General features: G+C 39.7%; 1 protein-coding gene across 5 annotated transcripts in view; it reads left to right on the top strand.

The window, feature by feature from the left end:
• The window catches only part of PREX2 (phosphatidylinositol-3,4,5-trisphosphate dependent Rac exchange factor 2), a 299,461-nt gene that overhangs the window by 93,000 nt on the left and 182,858 nt on the right, over positions 1-23,603 (top strand). For all 5 annotated transcript variants that reach the window (XR_003966317.1, XR_003966315.1, XR_003966316.1 and 2 more), the window contains exons 7-8: positions 6,757-6,890; positions 18,817-18,920. Coding sequence is in view for 2 of the 5 variants with exons in the window: in XM_030304277.1 (XP_030160137.1) it covers positions 6,757-6,890; positions 18,817-18,920 (238 nt within the window). In the remaining 3 variants the exon portion in view is untranslated. The remainder of the gene's footprint in view (positions 1-6,756; positions 6,891-18,816; positions 18,921-23,603) is intronic.

Raw genomic sequence — 23,603 nt, 5'->3', positions numbered from 1 at the left:
AATTTTCTGCCTTCAAACATCTATCTACATGATGACCTATGAAACAGTGTACAAAGCTGATTTAATTAAGTGTACATCTTTCCCACCCTCCCTCCCCGTTCATTCCTTCTTTCGTCCCTTCCTCCTCTCCTCCCTTCCTCCCTTCCTCCCTTCCTCCCCTTCTCCCCTTCTCTCTCTCTCTCTCTCTCTCTCTCTCTCTCTCTGTCTTTGTAAAACTTCAGGAACAGAGAAGCCAACTTGCTACAGATTGATACCAGGAGAAAAGTGTTTAACACATTGCCTGGCATGTTGTAGAAATGTTGAAAACCTGACTTTAGCATTCATCTAGAGAAAAGCATTTATCGTACATGGCTGTTCAATGACTAAATATGGATTTGTCAAAAAATAGACATCTAGATTTAAAAATTGGCATCAGTAATGCTAGATAAAAGATAAAATACTAACAGGTCATGTAACATTATGCAGGTTTATAATGAATATTCACCAGTGATGAAATACATCACAGGTGTAACTGTGACCTGGGCAGAGACCTGTGCTCACCTTTATCTCCATGTCAGCAGGCTTGCTATACTGTGCGCTTGAGCACCTGGACTCAGGTACTCAAAGCCTCCAAAGCAGTTTTGCTTAGAGTGTTGAGAGAATACCACATGCGTCAGCGTGTGTTGGAATGGTTTGGGACCCACGCCAGATTCACTCAGGTTCAATCTCTGAGGGTAGTGCCAGGGAACCTGAGGATTTTAAGAAGCCCATCAAGTGTGTCCCCCAAACTCTAAAATTTGAGATCAGTGCCCTAGAGGCTTTGCTCTCTTCTGACGATATGCCTGGCTTGTTTTATTGCTTCCACATTTTTTATTTTCTAGTTCACTTCTCTGACATTGTCATTTTGATAGACTCTTGTGCTCTTGACTCTTACCTAGCAGTCTGATGCTCATAGCTGTACTTTATTTCAATTTCTCCTGTGAGTTTTGTAGCTTGGCTTATTTATCCCTAACCCCGGAAACTCTCCTGGCATTTCTAGGTAAATGAAAAAAAAATTACACATAATTTCAAAATATTATAAATTTCATTTACTTTAAAGGTGAAGTCATGAGATTTTTTTTTTTTTTACTACAGAGAAAGGCAGATTTATCATGTATGTGAGGGGAAAAATGCCACATCATTTTAAAAAGAGACATATATTAAGTGTCTACTTGTAGGTGGGATGGATTTGAAGTGAGAAACATATCATGACTATACAGGAGACTGTATATATACACTTGGCCAAATTTTCTTCAATATTGATAATATCGTATGTATCTGTAGTTGAAAAATTCTTAATGATTTCTAGTTGCTATAGTCACAGAAATAATGCACAGATTTGGGGCGCCTAATTGGCTCAGTTAAGCATCTGACTTTGGCTCAGGTTATGATCTCACTGCTCATGAGTTTGAACCCCACATCAGTCTCTGTGCTGATAGCTCGGAGCCTGGAGCCTGCTTCGGATTCTGTCTCCATCTCTCTGCACCTCCCCTGCTTGCTCTCTGTCTTTGTCTCCTACTCTCTCAAATATAAAATAAAACATTAAAAAATTAAAAAAAAAAGAAATAATGCACAGATTCAATCATGGTAAATCAAGAGCATCAGGGTTTTTTTTTTATTATCTAAGATACAGATGGTATAAAGAGAAATGCTACAAACCTTTTTTTTAGAATGAGTTTGTTAGACAAATGTATACATTTGACGTAGATTCCTTTAAGTACATAAGCAATTCTCTGGGAATTAAGTAATTATTCACTGAAGAGATTTCATGTGATGATAGTAGATTACTATGATAGAAGATGGTAAAGGCAGATACTGTACTAATTCTTTTTTTAATGTTTACTTATTTTTGAGAGAGAGAGAAAGAGAGCGAGCACAAGTGGAGGAGGGGCAGAGAGAGAAGGGAGACACAGGATCTGAAGCAGGCTCCAGGCTCTGAGATGTCAGGACAGAGCCCGATGTGGGGCTCAAACCCACAAACTGCGAGATCATGACCTGAGCGAAAGTTGGACGCTTAGCTGACTGAGCCATCCAGGCTCCCCGCCCCTGTACTGATTCTTAAAGCTTGCTATTAAATATTAAAGACATCTCATCCCAATATGATTTAGTAAAATAGAATATGAGTGATATTATATTTATATTGTGAGATGGACTTTGGAGCATAACAAGATGGTTGGGCTTGATGTCATTACCCCATAAAATGTCATTAATAGGTAATTACATGGCTACTTTGGGTTGTTTATGAAAAGTGTTGACCTCAGGGGCGTGTGGGTGGCTCAGTCGGTTGAACATCTGACTTCAGCCTAGGTCATGATTTTGTGATTTGTGAGTTCTAGCCCCGTGTCGGGCTCTGTGCTGACCGCTTGGAGCCTGGAGCCTGCTTCAGATTCTGTGTCTCCCTCTCTCCGCCCCTTCCCTGCTCATGCTCTGTCTCTCTCTGTCTCTCAAAAATAAATAAATGTTAAAAAAATTAAAAAAATAAAAAGAAAAGTGTTGACCTCAAAGAAGTTAAATCGTATTCTGAAATTTGATCAGGAGCTATGAGGTAATGGGAACTTATGGTAATGACTTATACGTAATGTATTTGTATGTTAGCGACAGGTTTGGGAGTTTGCTATGATACCTATCTGGATTAAATGATTTAAAAGTCAGACTATTTAAGTAGAGGATAGAGGAAAATGATATAGGTGCTTGTACTATAGGGGCACTTGGAATTAGTTGTAAGATGGGATTGCCACAAATGTGCTAATACGATCTTTTGGCATCTATATGATTTATTTGCCCGCTCATATCTGAATGGTTGTGTTCACTTCTGGAGATGTTACCTATTAAGAGAGACCCTGACACACTGGAGAAGGTCCAGAGAAGATCTTCCAGGATCTTGCAGGTTTCTGAAACCAAGCCATAGGATGAATGGTCAAAAGCAATGAAGTTCTATAGTTTGGAAGGCAGAAGGGACATATTGGCTATGTTCAGATATTGGTGGGCCAGGTCTATCATGATGAAGAGGGTGTCCCTCTACTCCCAGGAAGCAAAAGTACAGTCAGTGAGTAGAAAGAGGGTTAGAGTTTGGCTCTACAATAAGAAAAATGTTTCTAATAATTAGAGTGACTCAATAAATAAATTGCCTATCTTATGAGGGAATGAACTTCATTTTATAAGAAGTGTTTAAGAATAGGCTGGACGGCCATTTTTGTCAGCAAGGGTCAGTGTTCTCTGAGGCAACAAGATGTGTCCACCCTCATTAACCTGAGAATAAGAGAAATAACATTGTCTTCAAAAAGTTAAACCATAAAAATCCAACATAGAGTAAACCACAGCAGAGATCAGAAATCAGTGAAGTCCCCTTGCAGAAGAGTATCACCTTTAAAGCTAGCAATGATAATTGTCCCAGCCTTTATTGAGTCCCTTTATGTGCTAGGCATCATGCTGGGAGTTTTACATATATTGTCTGTTAATTCTCTGTATAAATTAAATACTATTACCCTTTTCTACGGTGGTTTGAAGGCATGAACATGGCTACAGAATCAAAGGAGTCATTCAAAAGTGTGATTTGTTAGTACCGGAAGCAGAGAAAAGAGAGCGAGGGCAGCACACAGAAAGACAAATGGACTTTGGATGGTCTTGTCCAGGTGGTAGATAGATTGTGCTAGCTCATTGCTTACAAACTGCTCTAATTCTAGTTACCCAAATTTCCCTCCCAACCTCCCTCCTTTCCTCCTTCCTTCCCTTCCCTCCTTCCTCCCTCCCTTCTTTCCCATGATCCTCCTATTCTCTTGGTACATAAATGAGCAATTCCAATCCCACCTATAGGCGCTGTTGAAAGCTTTCCTTCATCCTACTCTAATAGTCCAGGCATACTTCTGACTTGTCTAATGCTACCATCTGAGAGAGCTTCCTGCTGTAAAATTAGCTTTTTATTAGAAATCAAAGGTACAGCTGCTGACAGGGAGTACTCAGCCTCTCCAAAACCTAACCTATGAGAACGTTTGGCTCATTAGCTACCATGGCCCTGCTATTCAGTTCACTCTGCTAGCAGTTCACAGGACTAGAGACAGTTTCTCTCAACTGGGGAGCAGGACTTCATTGGAAAGTCTTTGTGGCATTGACAAGACAAAAGATATAAACAAACAAGAATTTGATGGGACGATTCAAATAACATGCAGACAGTTCACAGGAGGACAAAAACAGGGAAAAGGCAGGGGTTTCCTCAGTGGTAAAACTAGGAGTGGGCAAAAATCAGGTCCTTTCCTCTGTTATTGTCTGGTTGTGAGTTTGTTACTTGTGTAAAGATTCTTTCTGATTATGATACAGCTTTCCAAATAGGTACATTTACAAAGGAAGATTGTGTTGGCCATACTTATGGGAACATTCAGTGTGTACATCAGTTAGTTTTATTATCAAGAATAATATATCCACTTTCTATTTTACTTTACACATTGGTTCCCATGAGTTCTTCAGAGCTTGTACAATATGTCCTGTGAGACTGTGTAAGAGGATGGACTAAATGACCCCTAGCCATTATACTTAGCTCAAATTTACATTAAATTCTTCTTGTATACATTAATAAAGATGATAATCACAAACAAGTCAGGAAATAAAAGGTTAAGATTCTGGTCAAATAGGAATGTATCCATAAATATTAATTTTGGGAGCTTATTTGGAAGACTAGTTAATATGCAAATGAGGATAACATCTGCAGTTACCCTTTCATGAGATAAGTTAACTTCCTTGTGTGGCTTTCTTGGGCTACTGTACGAAATAGTCCAAGGCGAAGCGTTTTGTACCTTTTGTAAAATTGCTATCAATACAGCCACTTTCGTAACATTGTACAGGTTCCTGTGCAAGAATCAAAGTGATGTTTCCTTGTTTACATTTTTAAATGTCTTCATTCTGTCTTAATTTTTTTTTCCTGAGGTAGGGATGGTATTTAGTATAAATAAGAAATCATTTGTTACTGGAATTGGGATTTATATTCTTATTTGATGACAGTTTTTACTTAATTATCATGTGTTGAAGGATATGATTGTGTAAATTTTTGATAGATCTTCAGTTATATATCCACCCTTACGGTGGAAGGAAAGAAGAAAGGGATCTTTCTAAAATTTAAAATGTTTGTGTAACTGATGGTCGCCAGAGGGGACGTGGGAGAGGGGAGGGGTGCAATAGGTGAAGGGGGTTAAGAATGCACTTGGCACAATGAGCCCTGGGTAAGGTATGGAATTGCTGAACCACTGTATTGTACACCTGAAACCAGTAGAAAACTGTGTAGTAACTATCCAAGAATTAAAATAAAAAGCTTAATAAACAAAAAAATATTTAAATAAAACATAAAAGCAAAAACAAAATGTGTTTGTAATATAGATGCTCAACATAATCACTTTCTCTTAACTTCCCATTTGGGAAGTCTCTTATTGATAGATAGGAGTTGTCATTGTAATTAAAATTTTTACAATAAATCAGAAAAAACTTTATCACTGATTATTGTGGAAGTAGGAAATTTAAAATTAATGTTTTGAGTTTTAAATATCAAAAATAAAAGTTAAAGCATTCAGTTTAAAAAGAATCAGAAATTTATCATCAGATTTAAAGAGACTGGACATATTTAAAACAAATATTCATTTTAAAGAGCACAATTTACAGATATCTACTGAAAACTTTTTTTTTCCTTTTTTGTCCAATTTGGTGCATTTGTTATGATAGTTCAGGTTGTGGAAACAAATAGACTACAACATTTATAATGGCTCAAAATAGGTGTTTATGCTCAGCTCACACAATAAGCCAATGCATGCGTTCTACTTTAGTGGGTAGCTTTGTTCTTTTGATGATTCAGGCCCCGTTCATCTTGTGGCTCCTCTCAATGGTTAGCCCTTGTGTTAAGACTCAGTTTTGTCACTAATCATATGACCTTAGTGTGCACTCAATGAAGGCTTATTTAATGAATGAGTGTGCCTGTGCTAACTTTCATAAGGTAAAAGGCTCTATGGAAGGTCGCTGTGTTTAAATAAGGTTTTTTTTCTTTTAATTTCTTCTTTTTTCTTCCTGTCCATCCTAGGAGAGGAGATAATAAATTGGGACGTGCTAAAAATTTGAAGAATTTCATATACTTTATGATATGTCCACGGAGCTCTTTTCCCATCCCAGGGAATGAGAGGAGGAGCAAAGAAGTAGTAGAGACATGAACGTTTTTGGGGTTTTTAAAAAATTTTTTTTCACGTTTATTTATTTTCGAGAGAGAGACAGGTGTGAGTAGGGGAGGGCAGAGAGAGAGGGAGACACAGAATCTGAAGCAGGCTCCAGGCTCTGAGCTATCTGCGTAGAGCCTGATGTGGGGCTCAAACTCATGAACCATGAGATCATGACCTGAATCGAAGTCAGATGCTTAACCGACTGAGCCTCCCAGGCACCCCAGGACATGAATGTTATGAATCAACTTGAAATCATCTCGTTTTAAAAGAACACAGGTGACATGTATCATCCATGTTTATGCACATATGTGTAAGATAGCTAAAAGGAGGCACACAATCTCTTAAAGGTGGTTGTAGCTGCTGAAACTGATGAGGAGGAGTCTGGAAGGGAATATTTATATTCCCAGTGTATAAATATTTATAATGTTTGAACTTTTATCCTGTCTATATATTGTATCTTAAAATAAAAACAGACTTTTAGGGAAAAAAAGAATTACACACAAAGTTTCTATTAAATAATCAGGCTTTCTCTGCATTTTTTCTGACCTAGGGATCCAACATTACTGATACCTGCACTGAAATGCTAATGTGTGGAGTCTTACTGAAAATCTCTTCTGGAAATATTCAAGAACGGGTGTTTTTTCTTTTCGATAATCTTTTGGTGTATTGCAAAAGAAAACACAGGTAAGGGGATAAACAAGTACTAGTTCAGAAATTATTTATCCGTCTCATAGCCTCAACCTTTTCCTCACTGCTCCTGGGAACTCAGGATCTCCTCAGTAAATCCCATAGTCTCTTCACCTGCAATGATTTTCTCCTTCACTATACCTGCAGCCCCTGTCCTGTCGACATCCCTTTAGTTTGTCAACACTCACAGCTATAAAAATTGAAATCTAAATTTTAAGCATCCCACTGCTTCACTAAGCTGCTCCTGTCAAAGTCATCATTCCCCTCTGTTTTCTAATCACGTGGTCACTTTGTTTTATGTGTTTCCTCGGCAGAAGAAGTAGATGAGCACTTCCTCCTTCTTAAAACACTTTCTTCTCTTTCCTTTTGTAACATCACACTCAATTGGTCAAATATTGGCCTGCTGCGTGCTTCTGCTTTCCACTCCCTTTGCTCTATCATATTTATCAACTCTGCCTTAGTGATTTGATTCAATCCTGTGGCTTCCTGTCCCACCCACCTCCACGTGACTTGCTCAGAAATCTCTAGCCCAGAATTATAGACTCATCCTTCCTACCTATTTGGTATCTCACTTGTGATGGTTGTGAAGATTTTCAACATGGAAGGAATAGAATTCCTGATTTCTTCTCTTAATGGTGCTCCTCCCCCAATTTTCCCCATCCACTGGTTTCCCTAACTTCAAAAGCTAGGAGTTAACCTTGGTTCCTCTCTTTTCCTCAACCTCCCAAATGTAATCCATTAGGGAATCTTACCGATTCTGCATTTAAAACATATGAAAACCTCCCCCTATATCTCTCTATCCTAGTCCAGTCAACCAGCATCTCCTCCCTGGCTAACAGTGGCTGGTCCCACCAGGTCCTCATTTGCTGCTCTAAAGTTTATGCTCTATACAGAAACCAGAGCAACCTTTGTAACGCAAATGAAAGCACATTATTACCTATCTTGAAGCTATCATTGGCTTCCCGGAATACAATCGCAACTCCTTATCCTGGCTTGCAGATTTCTGCATGACCCAGCCCCTCCCTACTTCTCTGACCTCATCTCACCCCACGTCTTTTTTTCCTGTTCCTTGATTATACCATTTGCATTTCCTTCTTACGGCGTTTGCCCTGCCTTTTTCTTCCCAGGATGCTTTTCCGTCTGAGTTTTGTTTGGCTAGATTCTTCATGTCTTTTAGATCTCACTTAAGTATCTCTCTTTCAGAAATATCTTCTCTGACCACCCCATCCACTGTAGCCTCCCAGCCATTCTCTATCAAGAAAGTTCTTGCTAGTGTTTTCTTCATTATTTATTTATTTGGTGCCACCTTCACTAGATTAGACTGTAAAGTCCTTGAGAACAGCTGTCTTGCTGCTTAGTCTCTGCTATTTCCTCAGAGGCTGGACCTGCCATGTAATAGACAATCAAGAAGTATTTCTTAAATAAGTGAATAAATGAATGAACGAAACCCAGCCAAGTCCCTGGTATAGCTTAGCCACCATTAGTTTAAATAATTTTATGTATCCTTGTTATTGATGTAATGCTACTTGTTTTAAAGCATGGATATAATTTTTCTTCAGAAGGTGCTTAATTTATAGGATGTTTTCTTGAACTCTTGGCAAAAATTTTTACAGGTTGATTAAGCAAAATAGTAGGGCTGCATTTAATTGGGAAATTTATATGCTTCTTCCTAACCATATGTAGGTAACATTAGTTTCAGTGAAATGGTACTAAGCGGCTTCTCTAAACTTAAAGGTAAAGCAGGTGGTTGAGAACGCAGGGTTTGAGTGTTTATTCTAGATTCAGAAATTAGGAAATTATAGCCAAACATTTTCTGGTAAAGTAAGAATGAGAAACTCAAAACCAACGGAGGCAAGATTAAGGGAATGTCCTTCTTTATCTCTTGAAACGGGACTCCCTAAGTCAATGAACAAGATGCCCAGTGTAAGTTTGCGAAAAGTTGGCAGCTACATTGATGACGTGGCTGTTTTGCCTTTCGGACTGTGCTATCAGAATTCTCTAGTATGAGACATATTAATGCGGAAATATAATGACATTAACTGAGAAAACATAGAACTACCCCATGTGCCTTGATGAAACGGAGCAGTTTAGGATTAAAGTCAAAGGATAATTAAATTGTTTAAAAAAATAATTAAATTGTCGTTATCTCTGTGTTAATGAGTATTTAAAAAAATTCTTTTTACTGGATATGAAAATAAACTTGTCTGGTTTTTTTAGAATGCTTTTCTGAATTCTTTGTGTTTTGAAGCAGGATTGAGATGAATAGAAGTAGGCTTTAGGAAGACTGTTAATTTTACGTGTACGTAACTCATTAAAAAATTGTAATATGGGGTGCCTGGGTGGCTCAGTCGGTTAAGCGTCCGACTTCGGCTCAGGTCATGATCTCGCAGTCTGAGTTCAAGCCCCGCGTCAGGCTCTGTGCTGACAGCTCAGAGCCTGGAGCCTACTTTGGATTCTGTGTCTCCCTCTCTCTCTGCCCCTCCCCTGCTCATGCTCTGTCTCTCTCTGTCTCAAAAAAAAAAAAAAAACAAAAAAGAAAAACAAAAAAAAACACATACAAAAAATTGTAATGTGATTCAAATTGTTTACGTGCAGTTGTTTTTTCCAAGCTTTACTGAGGTATAATTGACAAATAGAATTGAAGGATATTTTAGTTCTACAGCATTACGATTTGATATACATCGTGAAAGGATTTCCTCCGTGTAGTCAATTAACACATCCATCTAGGTACAGTTATTAAAGGCATCCATTTGAGAATGAGATCTTTTCTCTTTATTATAGTTGATCTCATACTTATATATATGCCCGCCTTCAAGTCCAAAGTTTTTGCACAGTTAGCAAAAGTTTTTGTCCACATTATACGCACATTGAAGACGTTTGCTTAAAAATCACAGGCTTTTTCATTTTTAACATTTATGCATTTGTGAGAGACAGAGAGAAACAGAGCACAAGCTGGGGAGGGGCAGAGACAAAGGGAGACAGAATCTGAAGCAGGCTCTGGACTCTGAGCTGTCAGCACAGAGCCTGACTTGGGACTCAAACCTACAACCTGAGATCATGACTTGAGTGTATAATGATGATGTCATTTATGGTCTCATGGCTGTTATTGTTAAATAGCTAAACAACAGGAAACATTTGTAAAATTAAAAGCCTGCAGTTTTGGGGGCACCTGGGTGACTCAGTCGGTTAAGCATCTGACTTGGCTCAGGTCATGATCTCAGCCACTGATAGGAGAATGAATATTATCCCAATAAGTTAATAACAGTTACTTATTCATTCTCCTATCAGTGGACTTTAGATTTTTATTTGTTTTCTTTGTTGGTTTTAGTTTTTCTGCTATTATGAACATTCCTGCACATGTATCCTGGTGACCATTAAAACACATACTTAGGAGGGAAATCATAGAATTGGGATATGCAAAATAGTCAACATTACAATATAAACCAAAATTGTTTTCAAACCTTAGGCTTTTCAGTCTATGTACTTTAATAGAGCCATCTTCTGAAAGGACCAAAGATCTCTCTGAGTGAAGTGTTACAGTATTGATCAAACACTTACTGAAATTTCATATTGAGTGTTACTATCTGCAGGTCAAGAGAAATAATAGAAACATGTACAGAGTTCACAGCAGTATCACAAAGAAAATTAATACTTTGAAAATACGACCCAGTGAATGATTCCATGCCATGGTTCTCTGACTGTGACTAAAACTGTTACCAAGTATATTAAACTTTTAAAAAAATACATGATGTGTTAACTTACAAGGAATTCTTTTTTACCAGACACCATGATACTATGTCCTACCTGGGAGAATATTCAGGTACCTGCATATTAGTCTGCTCTGCATTCTTCTCTGTCCTTGGCTGACTCTGATGCCAACTTGCATACTGCCTGGCCCGAATCCCTAAATTGTAGCATTTATTTAAGGTTATTCACAAAGGACATTCAGAGGTCACTTTCAAAATGAACACGGGAGTGCAGGATGGTGAAGATCTGGGACTAATAAATCCTAAATCAGGTTAATTAATCTATTTAGTTAGATTTCTTTACTAGTGGTGAAGGACTACTAAGTTTTAATGAGAGTTTAGACAGATAAGCCAGGAAGATGTACTCTTTTCCAAGGAAGAAACTCAGAGACCATGACAGCACCTTGTGACCCCTCTCAGCACCTGCCCAGCACTTCTCAGCACTTCACCACCTCTCAACACTTCAGGACTGATCTCTAACTGTAGGAGAGAGGAGGAGAGGGACATTGAAGCCGGTAAACATTTACATCTCCACTTTTGCCACATGTGTCTGTATAACACAATAAGTGAATAACTATTTCAGTATATTAAATTATTTGCTAAACTTTTGTCAATGAGTCAAATGGAATAGTTCAGGTTAATTGAAATCTTTTGAGTGGCTAGGTGTTCTTAAATCCTCCTGAATCATTTCTTAGAATCTTTCTTCTTTAGGGGCGCCTGGGTGGCTCAGTTGGTTGAGGGTCCAACTCTTGATTTCAGCTTAGGTCATGAGCCCAGGGTCCTGGGATTGAGTCCCATGTTGAGCTCCGTGTTGAGTTTGGAGCCTGCTTAAGATTCTCTCCCTCCCTAAGCCCCTCTCCCCCACTCAAGGTTGAAGAATCTTTCCTCTTTAAGAATTAAATTAGTTAATAATTTAAAACATAATTTTAAAAAGTTTTTAAAATCAACTCTCCTGAATGTTCAGTGATTCCATTACAAACATACTTAACCACTTAATTCATATGATAAATGTTCACCTGCAAACCTTTGTATTACATGCTTTTTTAGCATTAAAGACTGGTAATAGGCACACTATACACAAAGTTTTGGAATGTTTTCAACTTCTTTTTAAAATAGAAGAAATGAGACCCTTATAAAGGATTATAAGTGTATTAAGAGACTTACTCAACAAGCATACAATTCTCATATCATAAAAACAATCTAGGGAAAATATTTTCAGCTGGATGACATTCAACTTAAGAATTCCCAGCACAGTCCGTTTCTTTGCAGAGGGATCATAAGTACCAACCGAATTTTACCAGACAGAGCTTGAAAAGGTGGAAATTACCAGCTAGTTACTGAAAAATGAGAAATGAAAGTGAAATAAATCAGATGAAGTTTTAAAATAACTAACTTTTAGTGTGTGTCAGACTTTGATTGGGTACCTTTGATTTCTAACTTGAGCAAAAATACATATTTACCCACCTACCTGTATACTGTTCTTAGTCCAAAGCTTCCATTTATCTAAATTATTTAATTTAATTTTTTTTTTTTGAGAGAGAGAGAGAGAGCATGGGGGAGGAGCAGGAGACAGGGAGAGGAATCCCAAGCAGGTTCCATGCTGTCAGCACAGAGCCACATGCGGGGCTCGATCTCACAAACCATGAGATCGTGACCTGAGCCGAAATCAAGAGTCAGACGCTTACCTGACTGAGCCACCCAGATGCCCCAATAACTTCCATTTTATTTATTTATTTATTTATTTTTTAATTAATTTATTTTTTTAATATATGAAATTTATTGTCAAATTGGTTTCCATACAACACCCAGTACTCATCCCAAAAGGTGCCCTCCTCAATACCCATCACCCACCCTCCCCTCCCTCCCACCCCCCATCAACCCTCAGTTTGTTCTCAGTTTTTAACAGTCTCTTATGTTTTGGCTCTCTCCCACTCTAACCTCTTTTTTTTTTTTTTTTTCCTTCCCATCCCCCATGGGTTTCTGTTAAGTTTCTCAGGATCCACATAAGAGTGAAACCATATGGTATCTGTCTTTCTCTGTATGGCTTATTTCACTTAACATCACACTGTCCAGTTCCATCCACGTTGCTACAGAAGGCCATATTTCATTCTTTCTCATTGCCACGTAGTATTCCATTGTGTATATAAACCACAATTTCTTTATCCGTTCATCAGTTGATGGACATTTAGGCTCTTTCCATAATTTGGCTAAGGTTGAGAGTGCTGCTATAAACATTGGGGTACAAGTGCCCCTATGCATCAGTACTCCTGTATCCCTTGGGTAAATTCCTAGCAGTGCTATTGTTGGGTCATAGGGTAGGTCTATTTTTAATTTTCTGAGGAACCTCCACACTGCTTTCCAGAGCGGCTGCACCAATTTGCATTCCCACCAACAGTGCAAGAGGGTTCCCGTTTCTCCACATCCTGTCCAGCATCTATAGTCTCCTGATTTGTTCATTTTGGCCACTCTGACTGGCCTGAGGTGATATCTGAGTGTGGTTTTGATTTGTATTTCCCTGATAAGGAGCGACGTTGAACATCTTTTCATGTGCCTGTTGGCCATCCAGATGTCTTCTTTAGAGAAGTGTCTTTTCATGTTTTCTGCCCATTTCTTCACTGGGCTATTTGTTTTTCGGGTGTGGAGTTTGGTGAGCTCTTTATAGATTTTGGATACTAGCCCTTTGTCCTATATATCATTTGCAAATATCTTTTCCCATTCTGTTGGTTGCCTTTTAGTTTTGTTGGTTGTTTCCTTTGCTGTGCAGAAGCTTTTTATCTTCATAAGGTCCCAGTAATTCACCTTTGCTTTTAATTCGCTTGCCTTTGGGGATGTGTCCAGTAAGAGATTGCTATGGCTGAGGTCAGAGAGGTCTTTTCCTGCTTTCTCCTCTAGGGTTTTGATGGTTTTCTGTCTCACATTCAGGTCCTTTATCCATTTTGAGTTTATTTTTGTGAATGGTGTGAGAAAGTGGTCTAGTTTCAACCTTCTGCATGTTGCTGTCCAGTTCTCCCAGCACCATTTGTTAAAGAGGCTGTCTTTTTTCCATTGGATGTTCTTTCCTGCTTTGTCAAAGATGAGTTGGCCATACGTTTGTGGGTCTAGTTCTGGGGTTTCTATTCTATTCCATTGGTCTATGTGTCTGTTTTTGTGCCAATACCATGCTGTCTTGATGATGACAGCTTTGTAGTAGAGGCTAAAGTCTGGGATTGTGATGCCTCCTGCTTTGGTCTTCTTCAAAATTACTTTGGCTATTCGGGGCCTTTTGTGGTTCCATATGAATTTTAGGATTGCTTGTTCTAGCTTCGAGAAGAATGCTGGTGCAATTTTGATTGGGATTGCATTGAATGTGTAGATAGCTTTGGGTAGTATTGACATTTTGACAATATTTATTCTTCCAATCCATGAGCAGGGAATGTCTTTCCATTTCTTTAAATCTTCTTCAACTACCTTCATAAGCTTTCTATACTTTTCAGCATATAGATCTTTTACATCATTGGTTAGATTTATTCCCAGGTATTTTATGCTTCTTGGTGCAATTGTGAATGGGGTCAGTTTCTTTATTTGTCTTTCTGTTGCTTCATTATTAGTGTATAAGAATGCAACTGATTTCTGTACATTGATTTTGTATCCTGCAACTTTGCTGAATTCATGTATCAGTTCTAGCAGATTTTTGGTGGAGTCTATCGGATTTTCCATGTATAATATCATGTCATCTGCAAAAAGCGAAAGCTTGACTTCATCTTTGCCAATTTTGATGCCTTTGATTTCCTTTTGTTGTCTGATTGCTGATGCTAGAACTTCCAGCACTATGTTAAACAACAGCGGTGAGAGTGGGCATCCCTGTCGTGTTCCTGATCTCAGGGAAAAAGCTCTCAGTTTTTCCCCGTTGAAGATGATGTTAGCTGTGGGCTTTTCATAAATGGCTTTTATGATCTTTAAGTATGTTCCTCCTATCCCGACTTTCTCAAGGGTTTTTATTAAGAAAGGGTGCTGGATTTTGTCAAAGGCCTTTTCTGCATCGATTGACAGGATCATATGGTTCTTCTCTTTTTTTTTTTTGTTAATGTGATGTATCACGTTGATTGATTTGCGAATGTTGAACCAGCCCTGCATCCCAGGAATGAATCCCACTTGATCATGGTGAATAATTCTTTTTATATGCCGTTGAATTCTATTTGCTAGTATCTTATTGAGAATTTTTGCATCCATATTCATCAGGGATATTGGCCTGTAGTTCTCTTTTTTTACTGGGTCTCTGTCTGGTTTAGGAATCAAAGTAATACTGGCTTCATAGAATGAGTCTGAAAGTTTTCCTTCCCTTTCTATTTCTTGGAATAGCTTGAGAAGGATAGGTATTATCTCTGCCTTAAACATCTGGTAGAACTCCCCTGGGAAGCCATCTGGTCCTGGACTCTTATTTGTTGGGAGATTTTTGATAACCGATTCGATTTCTTCGCTGGTTATGGGTCTGTTCAAGCTTTCTCTTTCCTCCTGATTGAGTTTTGGAAGAGTGTGGGTGTTCAGGAATGTGTCCATTTCTTCCAGGTTGTCCAATTTGTTGGCATATAATTTTTCATAGTATTCCCTGATAATTGTTTGTATCTCTGAGGGATTGGTTGTAATAATTCCATTTTCATTCATGATTTTATCTATTTGGGTCATCTCCCTTTTCTTTTTGAGAAGCCTGGCTAGAGGTTTGTCAATTTTGTTTATTTTTTCAAAAAACCAACTCTTGGTTTCGTTGATCTGCTCTACAGTTTTTTTAGATTCTATATTGTTTATTTCTGCTCTGATCTTTATTATTTCTCTTCTTCTGCTGGGTTTAGGCTGCCTTTGCTGTTCTGCTTCTATTTCCTTTAGGTGTGCTGTTAGATTTTGTATTTGGGATTTTTCTTGTTTCTTGAGATAGGCCTGGATTGCAATGTATTTTCCTCTCAGGACTGCCTTCGCTGCATCCCAAAGCGTCTGGATTGTTGTATTTTCATTTTCGTTTGTTTCCATGTATTTTTTAATTTCTTCTCTAATTGCCTGGTTGACCCACTCATTCTTTAGTAGGGTGTTCTTTAACCTCCACGCTTTTGGAGGTTTTCCAGACTTTTTCCTGTGGTTGATTTCAAGCTTCATAGCATTGTGGTCTGAAAGTATGCATGGTATAATTTCAATTCTTGTAAACTTATGAAGGGCTGTTTTGTGACCCAGTGTATGATCTATCTTGGAGAATGTTCCATGTGCACTCGAGAAGAAAGTATATTCTGTTGCTTTGGGATACAGAGTTCTAAATATATCTGTCACGTCTATCTGATCCAATGTATCATTCAGGGCCCTTGTTTCTTTATTGACCGTGTGTCTAGATGATCTATCCATTTCTGTAAGTGGGGTGTTAAAGTCCCCTACAATTACCACATTCTTATCAATAAGGTTGCTTATGTTTATGAGTAATTGTTTTATATATTTGGGGGCTCCTGTATTCGGCGCATAGACATTTATAATTGTTAGCTCTTCCTGGTGGATAGACCCTGTAAATTATTATATAATGCCCTTCTTCATCTCTTGTTACAGCCTTTAATTTAAAGTCTAGTTTGTCTGATATAAGTATGGCTACTCCAGCTTTCTTTTTACTTCCAGTAGCATGATAAATAGTTCTCCATCCCCTCACTCTCAATCTAAAGGTGTCCTCAGGTCTAAAATGAGTCTCTTGTAGACAGCAAATAGATGGGTCTTGTTTTTTTATCCATTCTGATACCCTATGTCTTTTGGTTGGTGCATTTAATCCATTTACATTCAGTGTTATTATAGAAAGATATGGGTTTAGAGTCATTGTGATGTCTGTATGTTTTATGCTTGTAGTGATGTCTCTGGTACTTTGTCTCACAGGATCCCCCTTATGATCTCTTGTAGGGCTGGTTTAGTGGTGACAAATTCCTTCAGTTTCTGTTTGTTTGGGAAGACCTTTATCTCTCCTTCTATTCTAAATGACAGACTTGCTGGATAAAGGATTCTCGGCTGCATATTTTTTCTGTTTAGCATACTGAAAATCTCGTGCCAATCCTTTCTGGCCTGCCAAGTTTCAAAAGAGAGATCAGTCACGAGTCTTATAGGTCTCCCTTTATATGTGAGGGCACGTTTATCCCTTGCTGCTTTCAGAATTTTCTCTTTATCCTTGTATTTTGCCAGTTTCACTATGATATGTCGTGCAGAAGATCGATTCAAGTTACGTCTGAAGGGAGTTCTCTGTGCCTCTTGGATTTCAATGCCTTTTTCCTTCCCCAGTTCAGGGAAGTTCTCAGCTATAATTTCTTCAAGTACCCCTTCAGCACCTTTCCCTCTCTCTTCCTCCTCTGGGATACCAATTATGCGTATATTATTTCTTTTTAGTGTATCACTTAGTTCTCTAATTTTCCCCTCATACTCCTGGATTTTTTAATCTCTCTTTCTCTCAGCTTCCTCTTTTTCCACAACTTTATCTTCTAGTTCACCTATTCTCTCCTCTGCCTCTTCAATCCGAGCTGTCGTCGTTTCCATTTTGCTTTGCATTTCGTTCAAAGCGCTTTTCAGCCCCTCGTGACTGTTCTTAGTCCCTTGATCTCTGTAGCAAGAGATTCTCTGCTGTCCTCTATACTGTTTTCAAGCCCAGCGATTAATTTTATGACCATTATTCTAAATTCACTTTCTGTTATATTATTTAAATCCTTTTCGATCAGTTCATTAGCTGTTGTTATTTCCTGGAGATTCTTCTGAGGGGAATTCTTCCGCTTGGTCATTTTGGATAGTCCCTGGAGTGGTGAGGACCTGCAGGGCACTTCCCCTGTGCTGTGGTGTATAACTGGAGTTGGTGGGCGGGGCCGCAGTTAGTCCTGATGTCTGCCCCCAGCCCACCGCTGGGGCCACAGTCAGACTGGTGTGTGCCTTCTCTTCCCCTCTCCTAGGGGCGGGATTCCCTGTGGGGTGGCGTGGCCCGTCTGGGCTACTTGCACACTGCCAGGCTTGTGGTGCTGGGGATCTGGCCTATGAGCTGGGGTGGGTGGGCAAGGTGCACGGGGGCAGGAGGGGCAGGCTTAGCTCGCTTCTCCTTAGGTGATCCACTTCAGGAGGGGCCCTGTGGCAGCTGGAGGGAGTCAGATCTGCTGCCGGAGGTTTGGCTCCGCAGAAGCACAGAGTTGGGTGTTTGCGCCGAGCGAGCAAGTTCCCTGGCAGGAACTGGTTCCCTTTGGGATTTTGGCTGGGGGATGGGCAAGGGAGATGGCGCTGCCGAGCACCTTTGTTCCCCACCAAACTGAGCTCTGTCGTCCGGGGGCTCAGCAGCTCTCCCTCCCTTTGTCCTCCAGCCTTCCTGCTTTCTTTTTTTTTTTTTTTTTTAAATTTTTTTTTTTCAACGCTTATTTATTTTTGGGACAGAGAGAGACAGAGCATGAACGGGGGAGGGGCAGAGAGAGAGGGAGACACAGAATCGGAAACAGGCTCCAGGCTCTGAGCCATCAGCCCAGAGCCTGACGCGGGGCTCGAACTCACGGACCGCGAGATCGTGACCTGGCTGAAGTCGGACGCTTAACCGACTGCGCCACCCAGGCGCCCCAGCCTTCCCGCTTTCTGAGCAGAGCTGTTAACTTATGACCTCCCAGACGCTAAGTCGCGCTTGCTGTCAGAACACACTCCGTCCCTCCGGCCCCTCCGCTTTTGCCAGCCAGACTCGGGGGCTGTGCTTGGCCGGCGAGCCGCCCCTCTGTCCCGGCTCCCTCCTGCCAGTCCGTGGAGCGCGCACCGCCTCATTGCCCTTCCTACCCTCTTCCGTGGGCCTCTCGACTGCGCTTGGCTCCAGAGACTCCGTTCTGCTAATCCTCTGGTGGTTTTCTGGGTTATTTAGGCAGGTGTAGGTGGAATCTAAGTGATCAGCAGGACGCGCGGTGAGCCCAGCGTCCTCCTACGCCGCCATCTTCTTCCAGCCGGGGCTTCCATTTATTTTAAAACACTAGTCTATAAGCTTCAATTTGTAAAGCAACTAGTGCTGTTATGAATGGGAGGACACAAATAAAAAACAAACACCAAGAGCCTAACATTTGGTGTCATTGATTGCATCAATGTCTGTTTTTTTTTTTAAGACTAGCTTAAGTTATATTGCTTCAATACTGTTTTTTACTAAGTTTAGTAACAAAATTTTTGTGATTTCATTTCATCACAAGACGGTTGAAGAATAGCAAGGCATCTACAGATGGACATCGGTACCTTTTTCGTGGCCGAATCAATACAGAGGTGATGGAAGTGGAGAACGTGGACGATGGCACAGGTAGGTAATTAGTGATTTTAAAATGAGACGCCAGCTCCCTCATAAGACAAACTTCTCACCTGAATATTTCTTTTGCGGTACATTAAAGCTTAGGAAAACTTTGTTAGGTAGAGCAGTTGGAGGAGAAAGGCATGATAAGGAAGAAGAGGATTCTTGTCAAAGTGGAAAATTATATTTGGCTGAAATACACCAGCATTCAACACAGAGATACAAAGAAATTGCTGAGTAGGAGTGACATACGCACTCATATTTCCTGGTATAGCCAGCATGAGTGCAGAAAATAATGAATGAATTTATTTTCTTTTTAAGTTACACTATCTTTTATAAGTATATATGTGATTTTTTCATATATTCTATTGTAGAATATATATTATATTTTGTGTAATATATTCTATTCTACAATATAATATATAAAACCCTAGATTCGTTTTAGCTAGATAGCCGTTGTGTGTAGAAACATGTCAGTTTTCTTACAGAGAAAAGTTGTGGATGAAGGTGGTTTGTGTATTTTAAGTCCTCATTTTAAGTACTTTATTAGTTATAGATGGTACATTTTTTCTCTGCAGATCTGGAGGTACAGACATTGATAAGTAAGTTCGTGAAATCACAGTCACAAACATTAAATAAAATGAAGTTACATAAATTATTTTTATTTGAAAAAATATATGGATCCCATTATGTGGTTATGTACTAGTCTATAATATGAATGTTCAGGAAATTGGATCACATTTTCCCCCGATGATTTTAATTAGATTTCAAAGATATGCTTCTTGGAGAAAAAGACAAGATGAAATCACATATATTAATTGTTGCTAAATGACTTTAATTCCCATATGCAGAAGTGTTCTGTATAATACTTCATTTAAACTGGGATTGGGGCACAGGTCAGCTCCCCTCTACCACATACCTTTGTTACCATCTTTTAGTCCCAGAGGGGAGAAGAATGTTTATCCTTTGCAGGGGTGCAAATTTTCAAAAGTGCTCACCTATGTGCCATTTCTCTATCCCATTGTCAGTATCCTAAAAATTGTCCAGAATATAAAATAGTAAAGCATGATTGTTTCAGGTAAGGGGGGAAGGACATGCAATGAGCAAAACTCAGGTGTACTGCCTGGGAACCAAGTCGTCTTGTGGTGAGGTTCCTCATGGACTAGGGGAGACAGGGAGTGTGGAGCTGACAGGTGGCACAGCTAAAAATCCCTTTCTATAATACAGGTGCAAATACATGCTCACATGTGGGACCTAGTAGGCTATCTTTCCTTGGCAGGATGTGCACAATATTTATTTTTTCAAATTTTTTGATGTTTATTTATTTATTTATTTTTGAGACAGATAGAGAGCGAGTCAGGGAGGGGCAGAGAGAGAGGGAGACAGAGAATCCCAAGCAGGCTCCGCATGGTCAGCGCAGAGCCCAATGTGGGACCTGAACTCAGGAACCATGAGATCGTGACCGGAACCAAAGTCAGACGCTTAACTGACTGAGCCACCCAGGCACCCCCACGGTATTTTTATAAGGTGGCATTAATTCATTTTAATGCTTTGAAAAGAGACTAGTGACATTAGGAAGTTGCCTGTCTAAAATGTGAACAGCTCTCTCACTTCAGTAACCCTATTGCTCAAGAGAATATCCAAAAGCCCACGTACTTGAGGTCGGGAGGCAGGGGAAGGCACACTCAAAGCTCTACTCTGTTCCTTCTTGGCCTCGTCTGCCCTGGTGGAACCACCTGTCCCCTGTTGCTTCAGCCTTCTCTTTGTTTTTTTCTTAAAGCTCCTGTGTCTCACTTCCTTTCCTCTCTCCCAGATGGTGTGGTTGTCTCCATTTGCACCATCTGCATTGGTAATCTAAGTGAATTTGGGTAAACTGTGTTGAATTTTGATAATGACTACTATGCTATGGGAAATTGGGGCATAAGATAAAGAAATGGAAGGAGCCCAGGGCCTTTGGAAGCATGGGCATAAAATAGCATCTTCAGCATATCTGTGTCAGATAGGTATATGGGGGTGAGCCTATGTGGGGTGATGGAGCTTTAATGCAAGTGGTCTTTGGATTCAACCCCATGAAAAAGTTATTTTAACATTGGTAAGATTTTCACCTTCAGGACCTCGGCACCTGAGGGACAGGGGCATTATAGAAACAAGGCCTCAGACCCTGGTAAATACAAATTAGTGGGGAAGACTAATATTAGTGATAAAGTGTCTAATGACAGATCTTGACACAAACTCCCAAGGCTCAGGATTCATTGAAATATGATGAAGAAATTAATTACACTTTGTATTATTCAGTTAAGGTTTTGTTTCCCCCTTCAACATACATATGCAGCATGTTGCTGAAATTTGGCTGCAAATACTTGCTACAACGTCACTTAAAGACATTTTAGGCTCCAGCTGGATACCTTCCCTTTGCTTCCTGCAAAGAAAATTTGGTTTTCTCATATGTGTGTGTACTAGGTCTTTTGGAGGAGTATGTGTCCTCAGCCAGGACATGGAAATTTAAAAATAGAATTTCTGGAGATGAATAGGATCTTGAAGATCAACTCATATACCCTGTTAACATTTCGGATGATGGAAACCAGGCCACACTTAAGAACTAACTCATCCACTTTTACCCAGCTGTTTGGTATGGAGCTGGGACTGGAGTGAGGTTTCTCAGGTGCCCGTGGCCATACCTTGAGAAACATGGAGCAGCGATTCCATATGAATTTTAAATCTGTAGGGACCAACTGGAGAGCAATGAAGAGATACGGCATTAATGTATAGAAATTGACTTTGGTTGTTTGTTTTGAGAGACAATCTGGGTGCTGCACCAACTTTCTCCTTTCCTGTTTTCTTGGTCATTTCCATCATGGAATCTCTATTTTTGATGAGCTCAGGTTTTAAGTGTTCTTTTTAAAAAAATTGTTTTTAGCGTTTATTCATTTTTTGATAGAGAGGGACAGAGCGTGAGTAGGGGGAAGGGCAGAGAGAGAGGGAGACACAGAATCTGAGGCAGGCTCCAGGCTGTGAGCTGTCAGCAGAGAGCCCGACGCAGAACTTGAACTCACGAACCGTGAGATCATGACCTGAGCTGAAGTCAGACGCTTAACCACTGACCACCCAGGTGCCCCTAAGTGTTCTTACTTTATACTTATAAACGGGAGCTCTGATGCTGATAGATATCAGCAGAGCTGATCAGTGTCTGTATACCAAGTTCTTCCCACGCTAGGACCCTGGATGAATTCGGTAAGGGATGGCAAATACCATCAGGCTTTTGTGTTCATTGCCAAAACCAGAAACAAACAGCAATGATACCATATTGTGGTATAAATAATAAAAATTAATTAATCAAGATGTATTTTTAAGCATGCTTAGAAATTTTGATGAAAAATTTAAATTCTCCCCCATCTATTTGAATATATTGTAGAAATACTAGGTATTTTTGTATACTCTAGTTATAAGTAAAATGCTTTTCTTTTCTAAGGGCCTCCATCAGACAACCATTTGCACTAATTTAGCTCAAAACTTGCAGAAGTAATTGCATTTGGAATGAGACTAAGCTTTTTAGCCAATGTGTAACTATCTCAAATCTTTTGAAAAATAAACATGATTCTACTTTTATTTATAATGTTTAATGAGTTGGATTATATCAGTTATATCTCAGAATACAAAAAAATTAATGCAATGATGATAAGACATGCAGAAATGTAAAAATCTGTGTATTTATTTTAATGTATCCGTGTTATCCATTACTTCTTATGTTCAACAAAGATGGTAGCCATTGAGTATGTGGCCAGATTTCCATTCCACCATTCTCTATAGTTTTAATTTTTTTTAATGTTTATGTATTTTTGAGAGAGAGGGAGAGAGGGAGAGAGAGAGAGAGAGTGTGAGCTGGGGAGGGGCAGAGAGAGGGAGACAGAATCTGAAGCAGGCTCCAGGCTCTGAGCTGTTAGCACAGAGCCCAACGTGGGGCTCGAACTCACAAACATGAGATCATGACCTGAGCCAAAGTCTGATGCTTAACTGACTGAGCCACCCAGGTGCCCCTCCATTCCACCATTCTCTAGATCTGACTCTCATTTGGGTGAATTCTAATTTTTTTAAAATGTTTATTTATTTATTTTGAGAGAGAGAGAGAGAGAGAAAGAGTGAGTGAGTGAGTGAGTAGGGGAGTGTTGGAGAGAGAGAGGGAAAGAGACAAAGCGAGAGAGAGAGAGAGAGAGAGAGAGAAAGAAAGAATCCCAAGCAGGCTCTCCACTGTCAGCAGAGCCCGACATGGGGTTCCATCCCATGAACCATGACATCATGACCTGAGCTGAAGTCAAGAGTCGGCCGCTTGACCGACTGAGCCACACAAGTGCCCCTGGGGGATTCCTCTAATTTAATTCCTATTCCTTGTTTATGAGTATATCAGTTTAAACATGATTCATAAAAAGTATCCAGCTTAAGAGCTATATGTAGGAAAACTGTCGAACTTTCTACAATTAAATTTCTTTGTAATTTTCATAGTATATTCTTGGAAATTGATTCAAAACGTAGCCCCAGGAGCACCTGGGTGGCTCAGTCGGTTAAGCATCCGAATTTGGCTCAGTTTGTGCTCTCATAGTTCACAAGTTTGAGCTCCGCCTCGGGCTCTCTGCTGTTAGCCCAGAGCCTGCTTCAGATCCTCTATCCCCCTCTTTCTCCACCCCCCTTCCCTGTGTGCTG

This window comes from Lynx canadensis, chromosome F2 (assembly GCF_007474595.2).
Source record: "Lynx canadensis isolate LIC74 chromosome F2, mLynCan4.pri.v2, whole genome shotgun sequence".
Classification (NCBI taxonomy): Eukaryota; Metazoa; Chordata; class Mammalia; order Carnivora; family Felidae; genus Lynx; species Lynx canadensis.
This window is presented reverse-complemented; position numbering and strand designations above follow the sequence as displayed.